A 15,624-nucleotide genomic window follows, 5' to 3' on the forward strand; every position below is an offset into this window, starting at 1 on the left:
TCTACATATTTTGCCATGGGCTGGAGAGAAATGTTTGCAGTTTTAAAGTTAATTTCCTGCAATTCTACACATATTGCCATGACTTATGCCATGTTAATGATATCTGAGTGAGCGTGACTAACAAAATCAATGGGGGGCCCTTGGAGGTCAAGGCCCCTGGGCATGCGTGCCCGGTCGGTATTCGGACATGATTACTACAAGTTTAGATAACTGGCTAGACTAACTTACCAATCTAAAAAGTTATCCCATGTCACCCCGTTCCTTCGCACTCTCCACTGGCTTCCATTTGAAGCTTAAATCCACTACAAGACCATGGTACTTGCCTACGGAGCAACTAGAGTAAATGCCCCTCCCTACCTTCAGGCTATGCTCAAACCCTACACCCCAACCCGAGTACTCCGTTCTGCCACCTCTGGTCTCTTGGCCCTCCCACCCATATGGGAGGGCAGCTCCCACTCAGCCCAGTCCAAGCTCTTCTCTGTCCTGGTACCCCAATAGTAGAACCAGCTTCCCCCTGAAGCAAGGACAGCAGATTCCCTGCCCATCTTCCGAAAACATCTTAAAGAAAACAAACTTTTGTGAACTAACACTAGCACTTGACTTTTTTCCCCCTTACTAGCTCTGACTTTGCTGATAGCTACTTTATTGAGGAAAACTGTACTTACTATGACTGCGATATGTGGTTGTCCCACCTAGCTATCTTAAGATAAATGCACTAACTGTAAGTCACTCTGGACATTAAAATGTAAATGTAAAAATTGTTAGCTCACATGGCTAATTGTGTGACGGCCAGTGACTGACAAAACAAGAGAACAACTGATGATGCGCAACCAAATTTCAAACTTGTGTATTTTACTATTCTAACTCTCAACAGTAAGTTGAGACGCCAATTGAGTTCCCAAAACCCGCTAGGGATCATGGGCCCCCCTAGCGTCTGGGGGCCCTAAGCGGCAGCGTATGTCGTGTATGCCTGGAGCCGGCCCTGTGTAGAGGACTATATTTAAGAAATAAGGCCTGAGGGGGTGTGGTATATGGCCAATATACCACGGCTAAGGGCTGTTCTTATGCACGATACAACGTGGAGTGCCTGGATACAGCCCTTAGCCGTGGTATATTGGCCATATACCACAAACCCCCGAGGTGCCTTATTGCTATTATAAACTGGTTTCCAACGTAATTAGAGCAGTACAAATAAATGTTTTGTCAGACCAGTGGTATATGGTCTGATATACCATGGCTGTCAGCCAATCAGCATTCAGGGTTCGAACCAACCAGCTTATAATTGTCTTCTTATAAGCTAGCCACATACATGCTCTCACTACTCCAAAGCTCTTTTCTCCATGTCTGTTTCTATTCCATCAAATTTGTAGCCCTCTCCATTTACCATGCTCTTCCTCTCCCTCGGTTGTCTCTTCATCTCTTTTTGCACACATAGCCACACTCCCTTCTCTTCTCATTCCCCCTCTGTCTCCCCTTGTCTCCTTGTATTACTTTGCACATGCAGCCCTGCTCTCTCCACCCTATACCCCTGCTACCCCCTCTATCGACACACACTGTTACATATCTCTGGGTAAAATGTAGCTTCAATACACATGTTCTCTCATACAGACTCTTTGTGTGATATCTCTCACTCACGCTAACACACATACACAGAACACACACATTTGGGGTTATGTCTCTGCATTACTTCTCTCTGTGTGATCTCTCTGTGCAATCCTTGCCCACTGGGCACAAAATGCAGTGTTTGTTATCAGTGGGGGAGTGGAGACTTTCTCTCTTTCTTTCTCTTGCTTCCCCTCTCCCCCCTCAATCTCCCCCTCCTTCTGTCTCTCTCCATCCCTCTCCACCACTCCTCATGCGTGATCTCTCTCCTTTCCCTAACCATCCGTCTCCCTGACAATTTGCGTCCTGCATCCATCCATCACTCGGTTAGTGGTGAGATGGGGAATATGAAAACAGGCGGAAAAGAAAACTGAGAGCAAGAGGGAAAGAAAAACAGAAGCAGATTCAATAAGAGAGACTTCACTGTGGAGAGGAGGAAGGAGTGTGTTTGTGTGCTCTACCCTCCCTCTCTTGCTCTCTATATCCCCCCCCCCCCCCACACTCTCTCTATCTCTCTCTGCGCGAGTGTGTGTAAGCGTGTGCGTCTCTTCTGGCTCCACTGTTGTTCACTGGCTCCATGGATGAGCTGGGAAGAGGAGGTAGAGCGGAATCAGCGGATGCGTCTGGCCAGAGGAGAACGGGAGGAGTTTGGATCCGCATGCACGACTAACCGACGGCTCTGATCCTCGGCGGCTCTTTCTCCATCCCTCCCTGACTCCCTTCCCCCTCTCTCTCCCCTTCTCTCTCCTCTTCTCTCTCCCCTTCTCTCTCTCTCTCACGCGCACACTCACTCTCAGACTCACACACACTCACGCACAGGCTGGATGTCATCTCGCTAGGCTGAACGAGAGGTGCTTAGGCTTGTCATTAGTCGCAAAGGGAGATCCAGAGAGTTGGGTGTGTGTGAGTGTGTGTGAAGTGGGGACACTGAATACACAGAGGCGGCTTTGATTGACTCGTGGCTTAAATTACTCTCTCACTCTCGCTCTGTGTCACAGTGGACTTACCTCTGGGATCCTGACAACGAAAACAAATGGTCACTGAGAGAAGGAGAGAGGGAGGGGGGAGTTGGAGGAGCGGAGGGGGGAGGAAGTGTCAGGCACAGAGAGCCTGGCATCCAGAGTAACTAGGGACAGAGAAAGAGTGGGGGTGCGGAAGGAAGGGATGCCCTGGGGGTGCATCTTTCTATTCTTCATTCTCTTTTTTCAATCTGGAGTAGGGGTTGTGAAGATCTCTGCCTCTCTCTCTGTCTGTAGGTCGGTCTTTGGCTTGATTCTCTGGGTTGCTTTATTTTGCTTTGTGTCTCTGTGTTTGTCTCTCTCTGTGCTGCAGGTGTGTGTGTTTGGGGTACTCACCCCCCCCCCTCTTTCTCTCTTTCTCTGTGTGAACTGAAAGTGTGACTATGTTCTTTTTCTAGGTGGTAGTTCAGGGCTCTCATTGCATTGCCTTTGTCTCTCTCTCTCGCTCTCTCTCTCTCGCTCTCTCTCTCTCGCTCTCTCTCTGTAGGTGTCTATGTATTGGGGCCGGAGGGGTCATGATGGACCTAAAGGAGAGCTGTGGCAGTGAGGGGAGCCATGAGAGCTCCAGTCTGCGCCCGTCCTCCTGGCAGGCCTTCTCCCACACCAGCACGCTCCACGGCCTGCGCTTCATCTTCCCCTATGGCCGGCCTACGCCTCGCCGCCTGCTCTGGGCCGCCGCCCTGCTGGCCTGCTTGGGCCTCCTGGCCCTGGAGAGTGCCGAGCGCCTGGCCTATTTCCTGTCCTACCCCCATGTGACTAGCGTGGATGCCGTGGTGTCGGGCAGCCTGGTGTTCCCTGCCGTCACCGTGTGCAACCTCAATGCCTACCGCTTCAGCCGCCTGTCCCGCAATGACCTGTACCATGCTGGGGAGCTGCTGGCCCTGCTGGACGTCCACCTGAGGATCCCTGAGCCCCAGCTGGCCGAGCCCCACGTCCTGGCCTTCCTCACAGACAAGGCCAACTTCACCGCCTACAGGCCCAAGCCCTTCAGCATGCGTGAGTTCACCGAGAGGGTGGGCCACGACCTCAAGGAGATGATGCTTTACTGCCGATACCAAGGCCAGGAGTGCAGCCACAAAGACTTCAAAACCGTAAGTCTACTCATAGCCTCCCTGTCTTTGCTCAGGTCTGGCATGGGTCAGATCTCCTGCAGCGCAGTTGAGTCTCTCACTCAGAAGGCTTTGTCTGTCAAGTGTTAATATGTGTTCCGTGATATGGTCTGCAAGTTTCCAAATACTGTTAGAGGTTTTTTCTCTCTGAGTTGACTTGATGGTAGCTGATGCTTTTTCCTCCCACACTACTGTGCACTGGGTCCCCTGCTGTGTATTTCTCATGTTATTTTTAAAAACTTTTCATGTTATTTTTTTATTTCCATCTACAGGTTGTTTTTTAGTGACTGTGTACTGCAAGCCCACACTCTGCAGGTGTCCTGCTTTTTATTTATTTATTTCAACCACAGTATAGCTTTAGGGGTTTTGACAGTCTGTGCTACAGGTCTCTTGATAGTCCCCATAAATATGGAATAAGTAGTTTGTCTTTGGGCTAAACACATGGGACATCATTTCAGATTTCATGGAATGACAGCTTTTGTTGCCCAGTTACAGCTCTTGTTGCCCAACTACAGCTTTTGTTGCCCAGTTACTGCTCTTGTCCACGTACAGATCTAGTTGGCCAGTTACAGCTCTTGTTGCCCAGTTACAGCTCTTCTTGCCCAGTTATTGCTCTTGTCCACATACAGCTCTAGTTGCCCAGTTACAGCTCTTGTTGCCCAGTTACAGCTCTTGTTGCCCAGTTACAGCTCTAGTTGGCCAGTTACAGCTCTTGTCCACATATAGCTCTAGTTGGCCAGTTACAGCTCTTGTCCACATACAGCTCTAGTTGGCCAGTTACAGCTCTTGTTGTCCAGTTACAGCTCTTGTTACCCAGTTACAGCTCTAGTTGGCCAGTTACAGCTCTTGTCCACATACAGCTCTAGTTGGCCAGTTACAGCTCTTGTCCACATACAGCTCTAGTTGGCCAGCTACAGCTCTTGTTGCCCAGTTACAGCTCTTGTTGCCCAGTTACAGCTCTAGTTGGCCAGTTACTGCTCTTGTCCACGTACAGATCTAGTTGGCCAGTTACAGCTCTTGTTGCCCAGTTACAGCTCTTGTTGCCCAGTTACAGCTCTAGTTGGCCAGTTACAGCTCTTGTCCACATACAGCTCTAGTTGGCCAGTTACAGCTCTTGTCCACATACAGCTCTAGTTGGCCAGTTACAGCTCTTGTTGCCCAATTACAGCTTTTGTTGCCCAGTTACTGCTCTTGTCCACGTACAGATCTAGTTGGCCAGTTACAGCTCTTGTTGCCCAGTTACAGCTCTTGTTGCCCAGTTATTGCTCTTGTCCAAGTACAGGTCTAGTTTGCCAGTAACAGCTCTTGTTGCCCAGTTACAGCTCTTGTTGCCCAGTTACAGTCCTTGCCCAGTTACAGCTCTTGTTGCCCAGTTACAGCTCTTGTTGCCCAGTTACAGCTCTTGTTGCCCGGTTACAGCTCTTGTTGCCCGGTTACAGCTCTTGCCCAGTTATATCTCTTGCCAAGCCACAGCTTGTAGCCAACAGGTTCTCCAGACCATGCACAGGCTGTAGCTTATGTACAGGTTGCTGCTAATGAGTTTTACTCTGTGCTTTTTGTCTTGTAGCCACAGAGCCGTAGAACACACACAGGCCCTGCTGTAGAAATGCCTTTAGGCTCTGATCTGCTTTGATGAGGTTCCCTTTGAGGAGTGTAATCATTCTTGTCATTAAAGGAGAATATCAAAGACATCACTCTCTGTCTAAACCAGCAAACTGGCAGCTTGTAGATTGTCTGAGTTGAGGCTTCCAGGTTGCCCAGTGTTGTAGTCACAGATGGATTCATATCTTGGTTTTTCATCTCGGGACTCACTCACTGTCACTGCACAAACACTAATTGGCAAGGCAACAGTGATGTGTAATGTAATAGCTTCACTGGTTTTGTTGGGGTGGTCTCAAAGTGACTAATTTATAATTCTGTCAGGACTCTGTGTAGTAATTATTCAATGGTGAATCTGTAACCTAGTAATACTCTGTAGTGGCTTTATTTTGAGAATCTCTGTTTGGACATTATGTAATTTCCTGTTAACTCTGTTGGATCCTTTGGGTGTAAATATTGACCTAAAAATGCTCTGTAGTTATACTTGCTAGTCCCTGTAGTGATTCTGTACCAGTGACGTTCCTTAGTGACTCTTTTTAGTTATTCTTGTCTTGTGACCACTCAGTTGACCTGTGTCAGGGAGAATGTTGGAGCTCGTAGCCTAAGATTTTCACTGTACCCTGCAATCACACCTGCAACCCTGTACATGTGACTATTAAACACTCTGAATCTGAATCATGTTGACAGTCTACAGTAGAATTCACTGTCATAATCTCTGCCCACTGCCTGTTTCCTTGATCTCTCTCTTTCTCTTTCCACTCTCCTCCTTCCTTTGTCACAAAAATTTATATATCCTTCTACCAAGGCAACAAGATTGACAGAAATAGAAACACACACACACACACACACACACACACACACACACACACACACACACACACACACACACACACACACACACACACACACACACACACACACAGGAGCATTACCATGACCCTCCAGGGACCAGAGTTTCAGTGACATTGTGATGAATGACAGCAGGGAGGATTGTGGAATGGATGGAAGGAACTGGAATAGGATACTGCACAAAAGAGAAAGCACAAATATGTTTTTCAATTGTAGTGATAGTGTCAATGAGTATTTGTGTACATTTGAAATATGTGTTTACGCATGTGAATAACAGATTGCAAATGTGTGTATTTCTGTGAGCGTTAGATTCTAAATGTGTATACATTTGAATAATTGAAAAGTCTGTGTAGCCTATGTGTGAGGCTGGAGCTGTGTGGGTGCGTGTGTGTGTAATTAACTGCGAAGGTCTTGAGTGTGTGTATGTGTTTATAATGTGTGAATGTGATTATGAGTGTGTAAAGTAATACTCCCTCTCAGTGTGATTATTACAGCCCTGATTAAATGCTGATTGATCACAGTGACAGGCTACATCAGTGTCTACCAGACTGAATGCAGCTCAATGTGACAGTTCTACAGTAGCATCCCCTCAGATTGATGCCAGGGTGGGCCCTATCACACACTCAACCTTAATGAGAGCCAGCCAGCATGGCCTGATGATAGCAGCCAGACTAGGGGCTCTGTATCACACAGACGCTAAAAAGCAATACATCTGTCCCAGCCTGGCCAAGGATTACAACCACAATGGTGTATTTTCAGCACCGCATTTATGTACTACACAACCTGTGGCCTCATCTGACTGGCTGGTTGTAATACGCATACGTCTACATGGTTGTGTCTGTGTTTAGTTCAACCTTGATCCCTATGAAGGCTATATATCCACTTGAAGTAAGTTTATTGGGTGGCAGGTAGCCTAGAGGTTAAGAGTGTTGTGCCAGTAACCGAAAGGTCTCTGGTTCGAATCCCTGAGCCGACTGAAAAATGTGCCGATGTGCACTTGAGCAAGGCACTTAACCCTAATTGCTCCAGTCAGTCACTCTGGATAACAGAGTCTGCTAATTGACTAAAATGTAAAAATGTCCCACCATCAAAGTAGCACAGTGTAGGCTACATTATGTTGCCTCTCACTAAACATTTTATTCATTTTAAAATTGTGCATTTCACTCCATTTGAAAGCCCAATGCATCATATTACATCCTTAATATGAATGGATTCAGTCTGTTAAATGGCATGGGAAGCATTGGTAACTCACTCTCCCAGGTCCGCCCCTCTAAAACACCCCAGAGACAGGAAAGCAACCTGTTCAGCAGAATAAACCTGGAGTGAGGCCTGGCTTGAAATGTGCATGCCCTGCTGTTTATTTAAAATACACTGCAATAGTGTGGATAATGTGAAGTAGTGTATGGTGGGTGGTCTCTGGATAGTGGTGCGGTTTTCGAGAGAGAGAGAGAGAGGGAGCATGCGAGTCAGTGAAGATGGAGGAACGTAATAGAAAGAGATGGAGCCCCAGTCTGTCAGTAAAGAGAGGGTGAGAGAAAGGGGGATGTCAAGGCACGGAAAGAGGGAGAGCTGGACTAGGTGGTAAAGCCAGCAGGGAGAGAGAGAGCGAGAGGGAGAGAAGATGAATATGGCCCATTACCTCAGCGGCCTGCCTGGAGACGTGCTTCATCATGCTCACAGAAAGAGGGGACAGAGGGTGTGTTTCTGTACTGTATCACAGAATACATGTATGTGTGGTTTTGTATTAATGGGCTCCTGTTGCTGTAAGCATGGATGTGTTTAACTATACTCATGAGGACCAGAAGTCCCCACAATAATAGTAAATGGGGTTATGGTTAGGGTTAAGGTTAGGGTTAGGGAAAATAGGATTTTGAATGGGACTGAATTGTGTGTCCACACAGAGTTACTTATACAAGACTGTGTGTATGTGTCTGTGTTTATGTGAATGAATTTGTACATGTGCATTTGCGGGACACAACAAAAAATAAACCAAGCCAAGCGTCACACAATTCTGCTCCCTAAATTATCTTTCTCCACCTTGTCTCGCTAACTCAATTTCGTTCCGACCGCTCCCTCTACACAAGCGTGCTGTGTGCACCTAGAGAAATATGCATATAAAACTATAAAAACGTATCTAACTGATGGGACACACGAGCTACATTCCTTGACAAAACGATGACAGTTTTATCACAAATTCAAAATAGACTGGTTGATTGAAGTAGGGAAATAAATATGTGTTCCAACAATGAGCTGCAGTTTTGGAATAATTGCGTTATTTTCTGTGTAGGCTGCTTTGCGTTTGTCACTAGTTACCACATCCACAAAGTCATAATGGGCTATATCGTAAAAATGCATGAAAACAAAAATTAGCTTATGGGTCTTAAATTAAGGTTAGGCATAAGGTTAACAGTGGTTAAGGTTAGGGTTATTTTTTAAATCAGATTTTAAGAAGCGAAATTACAGAAACAGGCACGGTTTATGACTTTGTGGCTGTGGTAACTAACGTTAGTGACGACCCTACTTTGCGAACTGCTAGTGGCATTTAGAATTGGTTAGTCTAGGCTATTACCCCACTAAAAATAGACAGGTTCCACACTGAAAATATGCAAAAACATGACTTTGATAAAGACAAAGAGCGTATCTTCATCAGAATCATTAAGCCTAGGACTACTCACCAGACAGATGTCCTGGCCATAATTCATCCCCATGCAGTGTTCAATGTAGAATTGTTAATCCATTTAGAAAATTCAAAGAAACTGGCATAATAAATTAAATATAACTTCTGTACATCGAAAAGAAGACAGATTTTGGTTTGTAACCCTGAAAACTGAATCTTTCAACTTGCCAAATTGAGCCCCGTTTCAAATGATCACTCTATTTTACATTTGAGATTCTTCAAATAGCCACCCTTTGCCTTGATGACAGCTTTGCACACTCTTGGCATTCTCTCAACCAGCTTCATGAGGTAGTCACCTGGAATGCATTTCAATTAACAGGTGTGCCTTCTTAAAAGTTAATTTGTGGAATTTGTTTCCTTCTTAATGCATTTGAGACAATCAGTTGTGTTGTGACAAGGTAGGGGGGTATACAGAAGATAGCCCTATTTGGTAAAAGACCAAGGCCATAATATGGCAAGAACAGCTCAAATAAGCAAAGAGAAATGACAGTTCATCATTACCTTAAGACATGAAGGTCAGTCAATACGGAAAAAGTCAAGAACTTTGAAAGTTTCTTCAAGCACAGTCGCAAAGACCATCAAGCCCTATGATGAAACTGGCTCTCATGAGGACCGCCACAGGAATGGAAGACCCAGAGTTACCTCTGCTGCAGAGGATAAGTTCATTAGAGCAATGGACATTAGACCGGTGGAAATGTGTCCTTTGGTCTGGAGTCCAAATTGGAGATTTTCTCTCATGCCCTTCTCTTTCCCTCTGTAAACCTGCCAACTTTCATCTGATTTGGTGTGATGAAATTACCACACACATGCATACACACACGTATACACACGCACATGAACACATATAGGCCGACTGACATAAACACATGCACACTACAGACACACAGACACTAGAACACCTACACACTCTCTCTTTAATCTCTGTATGGCAGCCAGCCTCTCTTTAGAGCTTGCTGCTCGTCCCCACCTGGGCTGATGCATGCTCTGGGCCTTGTGGGCCTGTTCTCCTTGGTTAGGGGATTTAGCTGCTTTAACCAGCTCTTAACTGGAGTTCAGTGGGCTGAGGCCATCCCAGCTCACTGTAAACACAGGTAGCATGGCCTCCCAACAGGACCACATCTAAGTCACACCATTCTGGTAAACACCTTTATTGAGTTTGTAGCAAAACTGTTTTTTCAGTGACTGTTTTTTCAACTAATCTGTTACAGTGGGCGATTGGTGGTCAAGAAAGTCAATCATTTATAACCTCTTTCGTACTTTGGGGAAGAAATATGATTCAGAAGATCTGTCCTCAAACCTAAAATTCACCATGTATTGTATGTGTTAGATTAGCTGATATTGATCTACATTTGAAGGGTAAATGGGCCTGTCCCAACAGCATCCACCAGACATATATATATATATATATATATATATAAAACAACACAATAAAAGACAACAATATATATTGTATTTCTGTCTCTCTCTACCGCCTCTCTCTCCCTCGCTCTCTGTTCCTCCTTCCATCCCTCCCTCCTTCTCTCCCTCCCCCGGGGCTTGTATCGAGACAGCGCCCCCACTCGTCTGTCAAAAGGGCAGACTGACTCAATACCAGCTCAAAGCCTGTCGCCATAGGGACACCTGGACTAAACAACACAACACCAGGAAATCCATCCATAAAATTGTGCTGTAAGGGCACTGCTACTGGTGTTTCAGTCTGGAGAAAAATAGTTTGGGCAGTGGTGGCACTGCACTGAATTGGTAGTGTGAGTGTGGGATGTAATGCCTACTCTGATCAATTCACTGATGTTTCTTAGAGGTCCTCTCTTATAAAGACCACCCTGGCGAAGGTACACAAGCACATAGGCTTTTATTCTACTTCCAATAGGGTTGCTGTCATACTCCACAGTCTGTGTACCTAAGAGGCAACAGAGAGAGATACTTTATTAATCCTTTAGTATGTATGGTATCCACCTTGGCACATTGTATGCTGCATAAGTTATTCAAATTATTAGTATTACAACTGCACATTTTGTTCATTAAAACTGTTGACAGCTTGCCGTCAGAAATTAATAAATGATTGCAACTGGTGTTGCTAAGGCAACAGCCTTAAGTTTCCAGATAAGCACGCTATACAGGCAAAAAGATTTAGGTTGTTGTCCCTCAGTACCGTAGTTCCTCTGTTTAGCATTCACACTCATCCTTGGTTTGTGAGTCGTGGCCTCGTTTCCCCTCCCATTCATTATTCAAGGCAGTGTGGCTGTGAGATCCATGGACCTGGATCCAAACAAGTCCCAAAATACCCAAAGGCAGCACCGTGGGGCTAGCGGCCATGTCTGGGTTAGCCTACTGGGGACACTGGTGTTGCTCATCATGCTACTGATGCTAATGCTAGCGGTACTGCAGTAGTGAGAGTTTAGTGCTCTGACCTAATGCTATCCTTAGCTTTCATGTTGGTGCTGTAGACGTGTGTGCCTGTCTGCTGTTAGTGTTTAGTGATGGTGTTAACAGTGGTGATAATATTATCTCTTGCTGGGATGTCTGGGTTGCTGTAGTAGGATGAGTTGGATCTATGTGGATGTACAAGCTGTATGAGAGGCCAGGCAGGCAGGAGTGCAGCGTATGCTGTGTTTGGACGTGTGTTAACGCTACAGCAGGCTGGCAGGAAGCCCCTGACACCCAAAGCGGTGCCGTCTCACGCCTGGCTGACTGCATGATAAGAGGGCGAATGAGAACGATGGAGAGTGAGTGTGTTTGCGGGGTGTGTGTGTGTGTGTGTGTGTGAGAGAGAGAGATATAGAGATAGTGTGTGAGTGTCTGGGCTCTCAGCTGGCGATGGAAGTGTGTGTGTTAAAATATTCACATTACATCCCTTCTTACGTAACATTGAAACACTCACAGAGGGACAGCATGTGGCACACACACAACAATCATTTAAATTAGTATGAATATTTTCATCTGAAACACACCATTTTTCCAAACGTTCACATTCCAACAAACCCTTCCGCTAACACATCTTGTGTGTGTGTGTGTGTGCATGCGTGTGTATGCTGTCCTCCTCTGTTTCAGGGGTCATTAGCTTAGCTGCAGCAGGACTCATCAGGTATAACGAAGTGCTAATTTACACTAATGTCCTGTCAAACCAAGCAAGAGTTTTCCCAGGAGAATATACCATCAGAGAGGGAGAGAGAGAGAAAGGTGAAGAGAGCAAAGTAAAGAGAGCGAAGTGGAGAGAGAGAGAGTTGGAGAGAGAGAGAGTTAGAGAGAGAGAGAGGTGGAGAGAGAGCGAGAGGTGGAGAGAGAGCGAGAGGTGGAGAGAGAGCAAGAGGTGGAGAGAGAGCGAGAGGTGGAGCGAGAGAGAGAGAGAGGGAGAGTGAGGTGAAGGGAGAGAGGTGAAGAGAGAGAGGTAGAGAGAGAGAATCTGAAGTCAAATGTCTACTGTTTGCTGATGATCTGGTGCTTCTGTCAATTTGAAGGCAATGCTACCAAATACTAATTGAGTGTATGTGAACTTCTGACCCACTGGGAATGTGATGAAAGAACTAAAAGCTGAAATAAATCACTCTCTACTATTATTCTGACATTTCACATTCTTAAAATAAAGTGGTGATCCTAACTGACCTAAAACAGGGAATTTTTACTAGGATTAAATGTCAGGAATTGTGAAAAACTGAGTTGAAATGTATTTGGCTAAGGTGTATGTAAACTTCTGACTTCAACTGTATTTCCCTCAGATTACAGAGATCCACAAAGAATTAGAAAACAAACCCAATTTTGATAAACTCCCTTATCTACTGGGTGAAATACCACAGTGTGCCATCACAGCAGCAATATTTTGACCTGTTGCCACAAGAAAAGGGCAACCAGTGAAGAACAATGTCACGATCGTTATAAGATGAAGATGACCAAGGCGCAGCGTGATAAGCGTACATACTTTATTTGTACTGACACGAACAAAACAACAAACGAAACATGAAGTCCTAGGTTATACAACACAAACCTTAACGGAACAAGATCCCACAATAAACTGGTGCCAACAGGCTGCCTAAGTATGGTCCCCAATCAGAGACAACGAGCTACAGCTGTCTCTGATTGGGAACCACCCTGGCCAACATAGAAACTAAACGATCTAGAACACAACATAGAAAACTATAACATAGAAAAATCCACACCCTGGCTCAACATATAAGAGTCCCCAGAGCCAGGGCGTGACAAACAAACAGCATTGTAAATACAACCCATATTTATGTTTATTTATTTCCCCATTTGTACTTTAACTATTTGCACATTGTTATAGCAATAAAACCATTCGAGGAGAGAGAGAGAGAGAGAGAGAGAGAGAGAGAGAGAGAGAGAGAGAGAGAGAGAGAGAGAGAGAGAGAGAGAGAGAGAGAGAGAGAGAGGAGAGAGAGAGAGAGAGAAGAGAGAGAGAGAGAGAGAGAGAGAGAGAGAGAGAGAGAGAGAGAGAGAGAGAGAGAGAGAGAGAGAGAGAGAGAGAGAGAGAGAGAGAGAGAGAGAGAGAGAGAGAGAGAGAGAGAGAGAGAGAGAGAGAGAGAGAGAGAGAGAGAGAATTTGTTCAGAGCTGGCCCAGCTTACCCTTGAGGGTAAATTGGCATGTGTGTTTCTGTATGTGTTTCTCTCTATGAGCAAACAACAGCAGGGACAGGAACTCAAATGATATGATAGTTGGTTCTTGTGTGTCGCTGCTGCTGTTCTCCTATTACTAGCATACATATTTAATCCTCCAGTCTAAATAAACTTGCCACTCACAGGTTTTGTTTATAATCATATTTTATTTTGCCACATGCGCCGAATACAACAGGTGTAGACATTACAGTGAAATGCTTACTTACAAGCCCTTAACCAACAATGCAGTTTTTTAAAGAAAATAAAGTGTTAATTAAGAAAAATAAACAAATAAAAGCAAATAGATAAAGAGCAGCAGTACAATAAAATAGCAGTAGGGAGGCTATATACAGGGGGGTACCGGTACGGAGTCAATGTGCAGGGCACCGGCTAGTTGAGGTAGTTGAGGTAATATGTACATGTGGGTAGAGTTAAAGTGACTATGCATAAATAATTAACAGAGTAGCAGTAGCGTAAAAAGATGGGGTGGGGGGGCAGTGCAAATAGTCCGGGTAGCCATCATTAGCTGTTCAGGAGTCTTATGGCTTGGGGTAGAAGCTGTTGAGAAGCCTTTTGGACCTAGACTTGGCGCTCTGGTACCGCTTGCCGTGCGGTAGCAGAGAGAACAGTCTATGACTAGGGTGGCTTGAGTCTTTGACAATTTTTAGGGCCTTCCTCTGACACCGCCTGGTATAGAGGTCCTGGATGGCAGGAAGCTTGACCCCAGTGACGTACTGGGCCGTACACACTACCCTCTGTAGTGCCTTGCGGTCGGAGGCTGAGCAGTTGCCATACACAGGCGGTGGATGCCACCAGTCAGGATGCTCTCGATGGTGCAGCTGTATAACCTTTTTGAGGATCTGAGGACCCATGCAAATCTTTTCAGTCTCCTGAGGGGGAATAGGTTTTGTCGTGCCCTCTTCATGACTGTCTTGGTGTGTTTGGACCATGATAGTTTGTGGTGATGTGGACACCAGGAACTTGAAGCTCTCAACATGTTCCACTACAGCCCTGTCGATGAGAATGGGGGCGTGCTCAGTCCTCTTTTTTTTTCCTGTAGTCCACAATCATCTCCTTTGTCTTGCTCTAACATCCCTTTTTCTAACTGTACAAACAGTTGCACACATGTCGGTTATGTATCCCAATTATCCACAGCTTTCAATACCTATGCTATGTAGCCTACGTTATGTGCTATGTTGTTGTTAGCAAATACAGTGGGGAGAACAAGTATTTGATACACTGCCAATTTTGCAGGTTTTCCTACTTACAAAGCATGTAGAGGTCTGTAATTTATCATAGGTACACTTCAACTGTGAGAGATGGAATCTAAAACAAAAATCCAGAAAATCACATTGTATGATTTTTAAGTAATTAATTTGCATTTTATTGCATGACATAAGTATTTGATCACCCTACCAACCAGTAAGAATTCCGGCTCTCACAGACCTGTTAGTTTTTCTTTAAGAAGCCCTCCTGTTTCTCCACTCATTACCTGTATTAAGTGCACCTGTTTGAACTCGTTACCTGTATAAAAGACACCTGTCCACACACTCAATCAAACAGACTCCAACCTCTACACAATGGCCAAGACAGAGAGCAGTGTAAGGACATCAGGGATACAATTGTAGACCTGCACAAGGCTGGGATGGGCTACAGGACAATAGGCAAGCAGCTTGGTGAGAAGGCAACAACTGTTGGCGCAATTATTAGAAAATGGAAGAAGTTCAAGATGACGGTCAATCACCCTCGGTATGGGGCTCCATGCAAGATCTCACCTCGTGGGGCATCAATGATCATGAGGAAGGTGAGGGATCAGCCCAGAACTACACGGCATGACTGGTCAATGACCTGAAGAGAGCTGGGACCACAGTCTCAAAGAAAACATTAGTAACACACTACGCCGTCATGGATTAAATCCTGCAGCGCACGCAAGGTCCCCCTGCTCAAGCCAGCGCATGTCCAGGCCCGTCTGAAGTTTGCCAATGACCATCTGGATAATAGGAGAAGGTCATGTGTTCTGATGAGACAAAAAATAGAGCTTTTTGGTCTAAACTCCACTCGCCGTGTTTGTAGGAAGAAGAAGGATGAGTACAACCCCAAGAAACACCATCCCAACCGTGAAGCATGGAGGTGGAAACATCATTCTTTTGGGATGCTTTTCTGC

General features: G+C 45.4%; 1 protein-coding gene across 1 annotated transcript in view; it reads left to right on the top strand.

Annotated features, from left to right (window-relative positions):
- Window positions 1-3,139: 3,139 nt before the first annotated feature.
- The window catches only part of LOC311138289 (acid-sensing ion channel 2), a gene marked incomplete at both ends in the record, with an annotated part of 398,974 nt that continues 386,489 nt past the window's right edge, over window positions 3,140-15,624 (top strand). Inside the window, one exon of the mRNA XM_084172970.1 lies at window positions 3,140-3,712. Coding sequence (XP_084029096.1) covers window positions 3,140-3,712 — 573 coding nt within the window. The remainder of the gene's footprint in view (window positions 3,713-15,624) is intronic.

Source organism: Coregonus lavaretus (assembly GCF_964263955.1).
Source record: "Coregonus lavaretus genome assembly, chromosome: 2".
Taxonomy (NCBI): Eukaryota; Metazoa; Chordata; class Actinopteri; order Salmoniformes; family Salmonidae; genus Coregonus; species Coregonus lavaretus.